At 34.1% G+C, this 13,664-nt stretch overlaps 1 protein-coding gene across 2 annotated transcripts in view; it reads right to left on the bottom strand.

The window, feature by feature from the left end:
• Window positions 1-364: 364 nt before the first annotated feature.
• The window catches only part of SP4 (Sp4 transcription factor), an 82,292-nt gene continuing 68,992 nt past the window's right edge, over window positions 365-13,664 (bottom strand). For both annotated transcript variants that reach the window (XM_070787578.1, XM_070787579.1), the window contains exon 6: window positions 365-3,798. In XM_070787578.1, the coding sequence (XP_070643679.1) occupies window positions 3,551-3,798 (248 nt within the window). In that variant the 3' untranslated portion in view covers window positions 365-3,550. The remainder of the gene's footprint in view (window positions 3,799-13,664) is intronic.

Raw genomic sequence — 13,664 nt, 5'->3', positions numbered from 1 at the left:
TGCTTCTTCCTGCTTCTGTAAGCTTAAATAATATTTTAATTATGTTTTCATTTTCAGCTCTTCCTACAATTTCCTAACATTTACTGCTTAAAAATATCTAAGTAAAAAATGTACCTAAATCAAATTTTAATTTCCATAAATGTCTAGAGCAATGGCTACAAATTAACATGAAATTTGAATTGGTGTTCTTTGGTGATATCTTCAGAGAAATGGTGACCATATCTTAATACTAGGAATTATGAAGAGCTGCCAATACATTTTCTAGTGAGAACATTACTTTCCAGTGTTCATCGTTATAGGAAGGTTGATAGTTCAAACAATTTATTGCTGCTTTATAGTATACATAATTAAATGAAGAAACATGTTAAACTCAAGGGAATTTTTAATAGGTTACTTGCAATTGTTATTGCAGGCAACAACTTGTACATGATTTTATTTCCAAATCCACAAAAAACAAATTTTATACAAATCAGCACTGTAAAAATGTCAATTACAGCCCCAGAGGCTTTGCTGGCAGAATAATTGTCTAAATTCTAGGATATGGGAAACAAGTTCTTTTCTGGATTCATCTTTTTTTTTTTCTTTCTTTTTTTTTTTACAAAAAAAAAAAAAAATTTACAAGTGAAATGTTACTACAAAACTTTTTATAAGGAATTTTTGCAAAACATTTACATTTTACCATCAACTATTTCTGTTTTAAAATCATTATGTAGATTTAATACCCTATGCTGCACATCAATTTATGTGGGATGACAACTTAGTGACATGCATAAAAAAACACCACAAGGCATTAAAATGAAGACTTAAATACAAATATTGTTGCAATAAAACAGTTATAAAATTGAAAAATAGGACCTAAACATCATGCTTATCTAAGTTTGACAAATTAACTTTTTCTCCTAGATTACACACTTTTATTACTGCTCTCATGAGAGTGTGATAAATAATGACTTAACATCAAGTTCTAATGTAATCAGCAACACATACACAAACCTAACCAAAGAAAGTATACTGTAAGAAAAAACTATTCTAACACTGGAGTTCTACCATGATAAATACATAGCTTTGCACTGATAATTACAATAAAGAAAAGTTTTATAACAGTGGCAAAGGGAATGAACAGTGAAATGTCATTAAACAAGACTCTACTGCACATCTGTGCCCTATTACTTATAACAGCTATATCCCACTGAGTCAAATAAAGGACATTGAAATTTACGATTCTTATAAGACAGAAGAGTGGATTCAGAATGGTTTGCAGAACAGACTGTCAAAATATTTCTAATTTCAGTGGTGAAATGTGCACCTGCTAACACAAATTAATATACTTTATATGCTATAAAGCTATCCAGATTCAGTTTGTTAAATTTATAATAGGCCTCATTGTTGATTAAAAAATAACTTCCATTTCTGAGGCGCATACATAGGTATGCATTAAAAATGGTTCATAGAATAATGGTGCAGAGAGCTCACACTCAGTATTAACAACAACAAAAAGTGTCACTCTGAGGAAACATGATTCAAACATTAGGAAAGTTTCTTTGCATAAAAAAATTTATAGCACTGATTGTGTAGCATAATGATAGATAAAATATATATTTGATGTTTCAGCTCCTATATAATAAAATTAAAATTAACACTACCAAATGCTTCTCTGTACCAAACAAAACAACAAACTGATTCTGATGTTTTAAAGCCAGATACATCAGTTGTTAAGAGTACATTAAATAAAATATACAAAACAATTTACAAAATCCAACTAAAATTTAAAGACTTTGTTACAAGTCTACAAAAGCTTTAAGAAACTTGAAATTTATAACCACAGTGTAAAAATTTTTTTTCCTTTAATCTCAAAGCTTTTTTATACAAACTGAAAGCACAAAAGACCTTCAGTTTTATATAACGCTACAAAGGGCTGGCCTAAAGTGTACATAGTGTAAACAGTGATCATTACAGTATTTCTCCTTCATCAAAAATACAAGAAACATCACAATTTCAGAAGAGAATTCGCATGAGTAGTACTTTTCCTGAAATAATAGAGAATGTACAAGAAAATAACATACACCTATACTCAAACAGTCCCCAAACTAATGGTGTTAATTAACCAAGTAGTTAAAAACTTCAGTTTTCAAATGGTGAATTCCAACTGCATTATAATTCACTGTAAATATATTTTTAAATATGAAATATCTTACTAATATTTAAGCTACTGGCATACTTCAGATTTTTTTATAGGAAACTTTTGGCCATCTTTCCTATTAAGATGCTTGTACAAACAATGAAATACATTTATTTCTTTCATCACTTATAACTGACTGATATTTTTAAAAAATACTTTTTGTTTCATAGCATCACATCTGTTATACATTTGTTAGGATGTCTTCTTAAGGAAAATTCAGTTTCTGGTATAACACAAAGACATTACTGTGTTATAAATCCTTAATCAGCCTCTAAAACAGTGCTAGAAATAAAATGGGATTGGCTAATTTTTAGCAAAGAGGAAAACAGAAATTATAATGTAGTTAAAAGATAATTTTCTGCTGGCCTTAAAAAAAGTGTGATAATTCTTTCTTTGGCTACCAAGTCAAAGCATAAAGAATTTTGCACATTGTCAACATAACTCATATTTACAGACTATGAAACTACAGGATGATTTAAACTCTATGCAAATATTTCCAATATAAACATTTAAAATGAACTTTGTGGTTCAACCTAGTGTTAGGAATATAATCAATCCTAACTTCAAAACCATACCTGTTAAGTTGCCTCATTTTATTTTTCTGAAGCTATTGTGAGTTTTGTTTTAACCATTTTCCCCCCAGTATTTTCCTACGGTTTCAATCTAAAATTTAACCTAAGGTTTAGCTCTAAGTTCCTTCTGCGTCTCCAAATGGAGAAAGTAATTGGATCTCACTGATTGTCTGCATACCCACTACTACAATGTAGTGGTAATAAAGATCTGAGATGCCTCTCAGATTCTGTTTTTGGAACTTACCTAATTTAACTGTTGAAGAATTTCTAATATTTAGAAAAGACGGCCAAAACTATTTTCAATTGATTTTCCAAAAATCAAGCTAAGGAAATAAAGCATTATCTCTATCATCAGTTAACTATCTGTTTTCTGTGATAATGGGGGAAAAATCCACATAAATATTACTGACTGAATTTATAACAAAGTACTTTCAAAGAAAACAAGTCCAATTAAGGTCCAGTCTGCAAACTACTGAGGTCTGTCTTTTTAAACATGTTAACACATGATGTTAAGAGAGGGGAAGATTCAGTTTAAAGATTATGTGATATATCTCCAAATAACTACAACGTACATAATATGGAGGAAATACTTTTCTATCCGTTTCCAGTATATCAGTTTGCTTTTGTATTTTTAAAAATTCAACACTTCATGTGCTGACCCAAAATCTTGGAATACTTAAAGAAGCCAAGAATGAAAACATGATTTCCTACTCTGTAATCCACTTGACCAGCCCATTTCCAGATTTTCAAAGGTGTGTAAACTTAAGTGCAGCACTAGAGGTCTCTATTATAAATAACTTCAGAATTCTTCCATGTTGGTTGAAACATTGGGAGTTGCTGGGTTTGAATCTTGAGAAATGGCTGCAACTGTGACAATTCTTGGGGAGCCAAGCACCTCTGTAACAGATGAGTCCAGTTCTCCGGAGGTAACAATGGCAAGAGCTGTCCCACCACCTTTTTTATTCTGGTGCGTTTTGACATGTTTGGAGAGATGATCACTCCGCATAAATCTTTTAGAACATTCTGGACATTCAAATCTCTTTTCACCTAAACAGAAAAATAGTAAATAAACAGCAATTCACTTTATCTAAATGAAATTATCATTTAAAATAATTTCTCTTCTTTTTCAACAGTTGCAAAATACTTTGTTTCTATTTCAAAATGCCAACAAACACACAGTGCAGTATAGGAGAAACACCACGTGACTGGGAATAAAAGAACTGTGTTAAAGTCCTGATTCTGCTAAAAACTGAAAATAAAACTGTTTCCTCAGCTTCCCTATCTACAAAATAAGAAGGTTCCTGACACATGATCTCAAAAGTCTCCTCCAGTTATAACTCTGCATAATATCAAAGCTCATATCCACTCTTCCGTAAAAACTGTTGTCAAAATTTTGGACATAATGACTAGAGGCAGGAAATACCTTGAAACTACTTCAAATAAAATCAGTTAATAATTTTACAGTGTATTGAGTTTCTTTACAAGGTAAAAAATGAGAGTGGGGTAAACACTACATTTCAAATTTAATAGTTTTTAGATCTTGCAGAATTAGAATGTTAGTTTCTGGTAGACAGAGTGATCCTTAAATATTCTCTCTTTAATTTATAAGATAGTTCTATTGGAAGTAACTACTTCTTTATTTTAGAAAAAAACAATTTTGTTTTTACGTATAATAGGCAGGGGCACATAAAAATTTAGTTAATTGACATATCACATTTATAATGGATAAACTATTAGCTTTATTTCTCTCCTTACAATTATTATTTAGAGGAAAGAAGCACTATTTTCCTGATAACAGAACTTAAGAAAATTAAAAAAATTCAATTTGGCTTCTTCTTTTACCTGGCCCTCCTTTTGATTGACTAATAGAAAAATCTATAGGTTCAAGTGTCAGATATCCCCTCTTCTTTATCTGTTTGCTTTTATTTAAAAAAGAATTGAATGTGATTCACTGAAATTTCCTCTTTTCATAGAAAAATTAAATGAATGGATAAAATCCTTAAGGTATAAATAAAGCCAGTTAAGTTTTAAGGCAAAATGACTTGCATTTTATGAATGTTAACACTGAGGCAAGGACAAAAAAAACAATTAAATGAGGGTTTATGTTTAGGATCAATCTTGAACTCCTTTATCTTTCAGGCTTCCCATTTTATTTCAAAAGAAAAATTCAAAGTGTACAAATTTAAAAGCTGGAAGAAATCTAAAGGATCTTATTTTACATTTTCATTTTATAGGTAAGTTGAGCCTCAGAAATTAATTTGCTTGGGAATCCCCCAATTAGTTATCCAATTAATTGATAAAAGAGCAGAATTCAAGACACCTGATTTCTAATTCAGGTATTATGTATTAAATCACCTGTAGTAGAGATCTCTGTTCTTTTATAGCAATGATAACCAAGAATAATCAGAAAGATATATCACGTAGTGATGGCTTGAAGGCATGAGCTTTATTCACTAAACACTGAATCAATGGGTGACCAACTTGTACACACTGGCTGTTTAATAAACATTTGTTAGCTGTGGTATTTATTCACAAACTCAGTTATTTTTCAGTATTAGATTGGTGCAAAAGTAATCGCGGTTTTGCACTGTTGAACGTTGCCATTTGATACTAGAATACATTCTTAAATAAACGTAGTGACATTATGCATCATTTTAATGTGCATTTCTCGCTTTGTTTTCTTTTTGCTAATGTCTTATTACTTACAGTTTATATTTTAGACTAGACAAATGATGTTTGACAAAAAGCAAATTTGAGCAATTTTCTTATTCTAGTTTAAATGGGTAGTAAAGCATCCGAGACAACTCATAACATTAACAACGTGTCTGGCCCAGGAACTGCTAATGAACACATAGTGCACTGGTGGTTCCAAGTTTTGTAAAGCAGAAGGGAGCCTTGAAGATGAGGGGTGCAGTGGCCACCATCGGAAATTGACAACGACCAATTAAGAGTAATCATCAAGCTCTTACAACTACATGAGAAGTTGCCAAAGGACTCAAAGTTGACGTTTGAAACAAACTGGAAAGGAAAAAGGAAAAAGCTCGATAAGTGGGTGCTTCATGAGCTAACAGGAAATGAAAAAAATTGTCACTCTGAAGTGCCTGCAATGCAGGTGACCCTGGTTTGATTCCTGGGTGAAGAAGATCCCCTGGAGAAGGGTAGGTTACCCACTCCAGTATTGTTGGGCTTCCCTGGTGGCTCAGCTGGTAAAGAATCTGCTTGCAATGGGGGAGACCTGGGTTCCATCCCTGGGTTGGGAAGATCCCCTGGAGAAGGGAACAGCTACCCACTCAAGTATTCCACCCTGGAGAATTCCATGGACTGTATAACTTTCACTTTACTTTTCTTATTTTACACAACAACAAGGAACCATTTCTTGATAGGACTGTGACATGCAACAAAAAATGGATTTTTTTTTTTGGTCTTAGTCCACTAAGCTGGACTGAGATGCTCCGAAAGTATCTCCCAAAGCCAAATCTGCACCAAAAAAAGGCCATGGTCACTGTTTTGTGGTCTGCTGTTAGTCTGACCCACTACAGCTTTCTGAATCCCGGCAAAACCATTACATCTGAGAAATATGCTCAGCAAATCTGTCAGATGCACTGAACACAGCAATGTCTGCAGCCACAACTGGTCAACAGAATGGGCCCAATTCTTCTCCAAGACAATGCCTGACTGCATGTTGCACAAACAATGCTTCAGAACTTGAGCAAACTGGGCTACAAAGTTTTGCCTTATCTGCCATTTTCACCTGAACGCTCACCAACTGATACTTCTTCAAGCATCTCAACAACTTTTTGCAGGGATAATGCCTCCACAGCCAACAGGAGGCACAATACTTTTTGTCAAATCCCGAAGCATGGATTTTTATGCTACAGGAATAAACAAACTTACTTCTCATTGGCAATAATGTGTTGACTGTAATGGTTCCAATTTTGTATAAAAAAGATGTGTTTGAGCCTAGTTATAATGATTTAAAATTCATGGTCTGAAACCACAAATATGTTTGTACCTACCTAATATTTGTGTTGCTCCAACACAATATTTGGAACAACTGCAGTATGACCGGTATTGGTGATACAAAAATGAACAAGTCAGAGTCTCCGACTTTAAGAAGCATCCATTATCTTGAGAGAGTCCTTTGTTAACCACATGAAACTACTGGTACGAAAAGAGAAAGGAATTCACGTCCCCAGCTACTCAGTACCAAACTCTAAGATAAATGAGAAATGATGGGGACATGGCTTTTGTGTGGACTTTCTAGTCTACTCCCAAGTGGTGTGGCTATCCAATTAATTTCAAGCAATAAAAGTTGGCTAGAATCGCAAAATAAGTAAATTATGTTGTACAATTAAACTATCATTAGGGGAATGACATTTCAGTTCATTAACCTTTTTCCACGGAGAAGTGTGTCTTCTGTGGTGTAAGAAGACAATTTCCTAATTTCCTACCTCTTTGGCAAACATTATCATTATACTTTATAAAATATAAATTATAAGGAGGCAGAGAGTTCTTATACTAACTATATATCCTACAGTATCTTTTTTTGTATTTATATTTAGAATTATTTCAATAATTATTTTAGTAGGGTTAACACTTTTTATACTTAATGCAACTAGCTATCAAAACTGTTGATATTAGTTATTAATACTTACAGTGGGCAAAATGCCCCAACTCCCTAAAAAGATGCCTGTGTCCCAACCCCTGGAATTGTGTGTACTTTTATTTTTTTAATTGTAGGATAATTGCTTTACAGAATTTTGTTGTTTTCTGTCAAACCTCAACATGAATCAGCCATAGGTATACATATGTCCTCTCCCTCTTGAATCCCCTACAAAGATGCCTGTGTCCCAATCCCTGGAATTGTGTATACATTTTATCACATGGCAAAAGGGATGTGACTAAGTTTAAAAAGGTTAATATAGACAGACTGTTCTTAATTATCTGGGTGGGCCCAATCTAATCACATGAGTTCTTAAAAGCAGACAGCTTTCTTCAGCTGGAATCAGAAAAATCCAGCAGGAGAAATTAGAAGTGTGAGAAGAACTTGACCTGTTGCTGCTGGTTGGGAGTGGGGGTGGTTTCCACATGGAAAGTATGAGAAGGAATGTGGGTCACCTCCAGGAGCAAACATTAGCCCCCATTGACAGACAGCAAGGAAACAAGGACCAACATCCTACAACAGTGAACACTGAATTTGATTGTCAGTGTGAATATATCTGGAAGCAGATGCTTCCCCAGAGACTTCAGGTGGGAACATGACCCAGTCAACACCCTGATTTCAACTTGTGAGATGTTAAGCAGAGGACTCAGGCTGAGCCTACTAAGACTTCGGACTTAAATAGCTATATAAAAAAGTGTGTTTTAAGCTGCTAAATTTGTGATAACTTGTCTTGGGAGCAGTAGCAAACTAATAAAGATATCATCTTGAAAAAGGTAAAGCATAATTCAAAAAGTAAATTACAGGTGATCTATAATATGGATCAAGATCTGAAAAATATCTTCAAGTTTCAAAAACATGTCAAGAAGAAATTTCAATTTTTTTTCTCTAAGAAAATCTAAAGGATGTAACCAAAACAACTTTGGTTTAATAAACTGAATATAAAAAAACTGCATATTTTATCTAGATTATTAATAAAATGCCACGCTGTATGACACGATTATTCAAATATAGTAGTATTTATATGTACTATATATATTTACACATATAAAAAGGATATAAGTAGAAGATGCAAACTTAGAAATTATGCAGATTATTTCCTAACATGATATAACAGCGTTTCTCTCAGAAAAAAATTAGCTGAGATTTTCAAATGGAATCATAGATTTGAAGGGATGAATGGAATAAAACATCTTTAAATTTTTATTTATTTGAGGTAATCAATCCATCAAGAGCCAATTATCTAGCTGTCAGAGTCCTACCTATAATTTCATTTTCATGTTACCCTTAAACCTAAGCTAATACAATGTAAAAAACACATTTTATGAATATTTTTCAAAGCCTGCCATTTGATAACATATCTGCATATTTACCAATTAAAATAATTTCCAGAGTAACCTAAGAGATTTTATTAGTTTCCAAGGGCTACTATAGAAAACAAAACAAAAACAAAAAACCACAAACTGTGTGGCTTAAAGACAACAGATATTCACTCTCTCACAGTTATGGAACTAGATGCCAAAAATCAAGATGTCAGCAGCACAATTCTCCCATCAAAGGCTCTAGAGAAGAATCCTTCCTTGCCTCTTCCTAGCTGCGGATGACTTCTGGCAATCCTTGGCATTGGTTGGCTTGTAGGTGCAGCTCTCCAATGTTTCCCTCTGCCTTCACATGGCCTTGCCCTCTGTGTATCATCTCTTTATTATACGGATATCTGTCACTGGACTTATTTATTTTTTACTTTCCAATATTGTACTGGTTTTGCCATACATCAACATGAATCCACCACGGGTATACACGTGTTCCTCATGCTGAACCCCTCTCCCACCTTCCTCCCCATACCATCCCTCTGGGTCATCTCAGCACACCAGCCCCAAGCATCCAGTATCACGCATTGAACCTGGACTGGTGATTCGTTTCATATATGATATTACACATGTTTCCATGCCATTCTCCCAAATCATTCCACCCTCTCCCTCTCCCACAGAGTCCAAAAGACTGTTCTATACATCTGCCGTCACTGGATTTAACGTCCACTAGATCATAAATGCTAGGCACCAGGCATAGTTACAAATTCCTCTTAACGCATCTCATCTGCAAAGAACTATCTCCCAATAAGGTCACATTCACCAATTCTATGGAGTAGGAACTGTCTCTCTTTCTGGGAGACACAATTCAACCCACTACAGGGACATTTTTAAATGTATGGCATTTGTTATAGGCAAGCAAAAAACACATCCTTTGCTCAACGGATAACTTCAATCAAACATCCATTTGCAGCATCTATACAATTTCTTGCCAGACTTTTATATATAACTCACTTTATAGAAATTATATTTTGATTTGTTCTTAAAAACCTAATTACTCAAACTTAGAAACCTGTAGTCCCTGGATCCCTCCAGTGCCTATTGGGATGGTCTTATCAGTCCCTCCTGGACACCTCTTCATGAGTACACTTAATTCTCCCCTATCATTACCTGGGGGTAAAAGTAAATTAAAAGAGGGAGAAATGATAATTTGAGAGAAGTTATGTGGCTTAAGTTTTCTCAAAGTAGAAGACAGATAAAGGAAAGTTAAGTGGGAGTAACAAGAAATAAGAAGACTTGAGGGTGCTAAAGTATGAGAATGAAAATATTAAGAAAACTATGTGTCACATGGCTGTTATCATTATTATTGATGCTGAATGTAATGACTTTATTTTTAAAATAAAACTGTTAAATAATGTGCTAAAAAAAAAAAAAAGACTCGAGAAGGTTTAGATAATTACTAAGGCAATGTGAAAGCTGAAAAAAAGTAAGATTGGCTGTTCTGAGAGACTGGTTGAGATTTGAGACCATAAAATTCGTAGACATCAATCTACATCATGAGAATTTTTTCATTTCCTCCTTCAGCAATTATCAGCTCAAACAGAGAAGCCCTTTTGGTCATTTTCTTATTAATACTTTTTTAAAAGGCAATCTTATCTACTCTAATGGTTTTAACTATCATCTATAAATTGATGGCTACATCAAGATACAGAGTCCTAAAATAGGAATTTGATCTCCCAGATGTGCCATAGAAAGCATCATTCAAGATGTCACAAAAAAAACTCATTAACTTTCCTATCCTTATATCTCAGAAATAAAAGGGGAATTCCTCCCCAAAATATGAAAGAGACAATATTAGTAAAGACAGTGACCAAAACTTAACTCCTCTGTGAAAAGACTCAGAAAACTGGGGGAAAAATAAACAATCAAATCAACTCATTTAGACTCTGTAAATTAATCAAGGGTTCCTGTAACTCAGGGAGTGTTTTATAAGGAAAATGGCTAAATCTTGATAAAAACAGCAAGTTTTGTGGTGTTTTAACTTGCTAGTTCCATTTACATTTCCCAGCAGCCTGGTAGCCACCAGAGGGAGCAGAACAGAGTGAAAGCCTTTCAAAACTTCTTTCCCCAAGAATCATCATTGCTTCTTTGGAGGACTTAAAACAATGTTGCAGTGAACATTCCTTGGAAGTGCTCCAATGCAAAAAGTCTTCCTCCAGGAATAGAGAAGAGCATGTGTTCATCTAAAACAATTAAAGACAAGTATTTTAACTTCATGGATACCTGAAACAATGACTAATACTTGGGCCAAATAATAAACAGATAAACAAAAAACTTAAAAAGCTCAGAGGTATGAGATAGCCATAGGGGCTCTATAAAGTTCTGACATACTCCTTGGAATGTAGAAGCCACATACATGCTTAGGGCTGTGAACATACTCAGGAGAAGGGTTGAGATGAACCGAACTCTCACTTATAAGGCCTACCTATCCTTTGAGGCTCCCCAAGAGAACGAAGAGAACGAGCATTGTCTGGCTGAGAGCTGAGGGTGCCCCAACATGCACACAAAGCCTCTCAGAAAAGAGGGAGAGATTAAATGGTCTGAAAATTCCCCAATTTTGATGAAAAACATTAATATACACATGGAAGAACCGCAACTAACTTTAAGTAAGTTAAATGAAAAGAAATTCACACTGAGACATATAATAATCAAACTGTTTGAAGTTAAAAAAAAAGAATCTAGAAAACAGCAAGAGAGAAGTGACTTATGATCTACTGCTGCTGCTGCTAAGTCACTTCAGTCGTGTCCAACTCTGTTGGACCCCATGGCCTGCAGCCTACCAGGCTCCTCCGTCCATGGGATTTTCTAGGCAAGAGTACTGGAGTGGCTTGCCATTGCCTTCTCCGTATGATCTACAAAGGATCATTATAAAGAAAATCAGCTGATTTGTTTTTCATCAGAGATCATGGAGGTCTGAAAGCAATGGGATGATATATTCAATGAGGTGAAAGAAAAAACCTATAAACCAAGAATTCTATATACAGCAAAAATATCTTTCAAAACTAGGGAGAAACTAAGATGCTTCCAGATTGATAAAAAACTGAAGGAATCTGTCACACCTGTAAGAAATGTTAAAGGTGGGTGGGGGGGTGGTCCTTGAGGCTGTAATGAAAAGATACTAAATGATAACTAGAATACATATGAAAAAATAAAGAATGCCAGGTGAAGTAACTATACAGACAAATACAAAAGACAGTATAAATGCATTGTCTACTCATTTCCCCCCATCTAGTTTCAAACAAGACTGCATAATACTTATAAATCTGTGTTGAGGGGTACACCATATACAAAGATGTAATTAGTGAAAATAACAGCATAAGTGGAGGCAGAACTATGTAGGAGAAAGTTTTTGCATGTTACTGAAATAAAGTTGGTATTAATCCAAATTAGACTGTTAAAAGATGTGAACTATAATATCCAAAGCAGGAGCCACTAAGAAAACTACACATATATATTAATATATACACACTAATATATATAGTATATATACCTATACTTACATATATCAAAAAAATTACAAAGTAATTAAAATAACACATGAGCAGTGTTTAACACAAAATGTCAACAATGGAGAAACTCAGGAACAAAAAAGAAGACATGAAGACAAATAGAAAACAAATATTAAAATGGCAGAAGTCTTTATCAGTAATTGCATTAAATATGAATTGAAGTCTCCAAAAGGCAGAAAATTGACAGGATGGATTTTAAAAAATGGATTTTAAAAAATCTAAGAGGAGCTATCTTTAAATTCAAAGACTTGAGGAGGCTAAGAGGATGGAAAACAGATATACTGTGCAAACAGAGAGTTAGAATAGCTATACTAATACTAGACTGGTAAGATAAAAATTACTACTAGAGATAAGGAAGGGTACTTTATAATAATAAAAGTATCACTCCACCAAGAAGCTGTAACACTTAGAAACATGTAAGTACCTACCAAAAGAGCTCCGAACCACAAGAAGCAAAATCAACAGAAGGGAAGGGAGACAGACGTTCCACACTATACCAATCCTTTTCCTAAATTCTCCATTTCAACTGCGGTAGTCATCATTGATACCTTTCATCTCTTTTCTCACATTTAATCAGTCACCAAATACTGTTAATTTTATTACACAGACATCTCTTAAACTGGTCCCAAGTACACCTTACAAATTCTGTTTTATTAGGATCTTACCAAAAGTTCCTACTGTCTTTGCTAACTGGTCTCAAAATTATTCCCTAGAAATCTGTCCTCCATACAAATATCAAATGGTTGAAAATGAAAAAGTGACCATCTGATTATTAGCTAAAAACTTCCAATGGTTCCTCATTTCCTATAGTTGCAGGAAAAAAAAAATCAAATATATGTAACATCCTATTGATCTCTGCCTACTTTTTAAAAATCTATTGTCACAAACATCATGGTTCCCAAATACTGAACTGCTTGTATATCCTGACATCATATCTTCTTGTATAAGTTAGCTTCTAGTTCAAGATAAAAATCCTGACTCTGCTCCACCGACCAATCATGTAATTCCTGGCAACTTCTCTCTCCAATTTTCAGTTTTTTCATTTTTAACTGGGAAGAGCAGAAATATCTATTTTATATCACTGTTCAAAGGATGAAATGCGAAACTGTATTTTAAAAAGCATTCAGAAACCCAGCACACTGAAGGAGATCAGATACGTTAACTACTACTGACTGTTACTGCCTGTCTGAATTTATTGCTTCCATGGCTCATTCTAACTCATCACTACATAACTCAACTTGGTTCAAGGAACTAAGTTTCAAGCCTTGATAAAGAAGTCAATTAACCTCTTAAGACTTACGTTTAGTCTTTCTTTATAAAATGCTAGAATTGCACAAAATTGTTTTCAGGAGTCCCTTTGGCTCTAGACACATTGCA

This window comes from Bos indicus, chromosome 4 (genome assembly GCF_029378745.1).
Source record: "Bos indicus isolate NIAB-ARS_2022 breed Sahiwal x Tharparkar chromosome 4, NIAB-ARS_B.indTharparkar_mat_pri_1.0, whole genome shotgun sequence".
Taxonomy (NCBI): Eukaryota; Metazoa; Chordata; class Mammalia; order Artiodactyla; family Bovidae; genus Bos; species Bos indicus.
The sequence above is the reverse complement of the archived record's forward strand: the minus strand, read 5'-3'. Positions and strand labels throughout refer to the sequence as shown.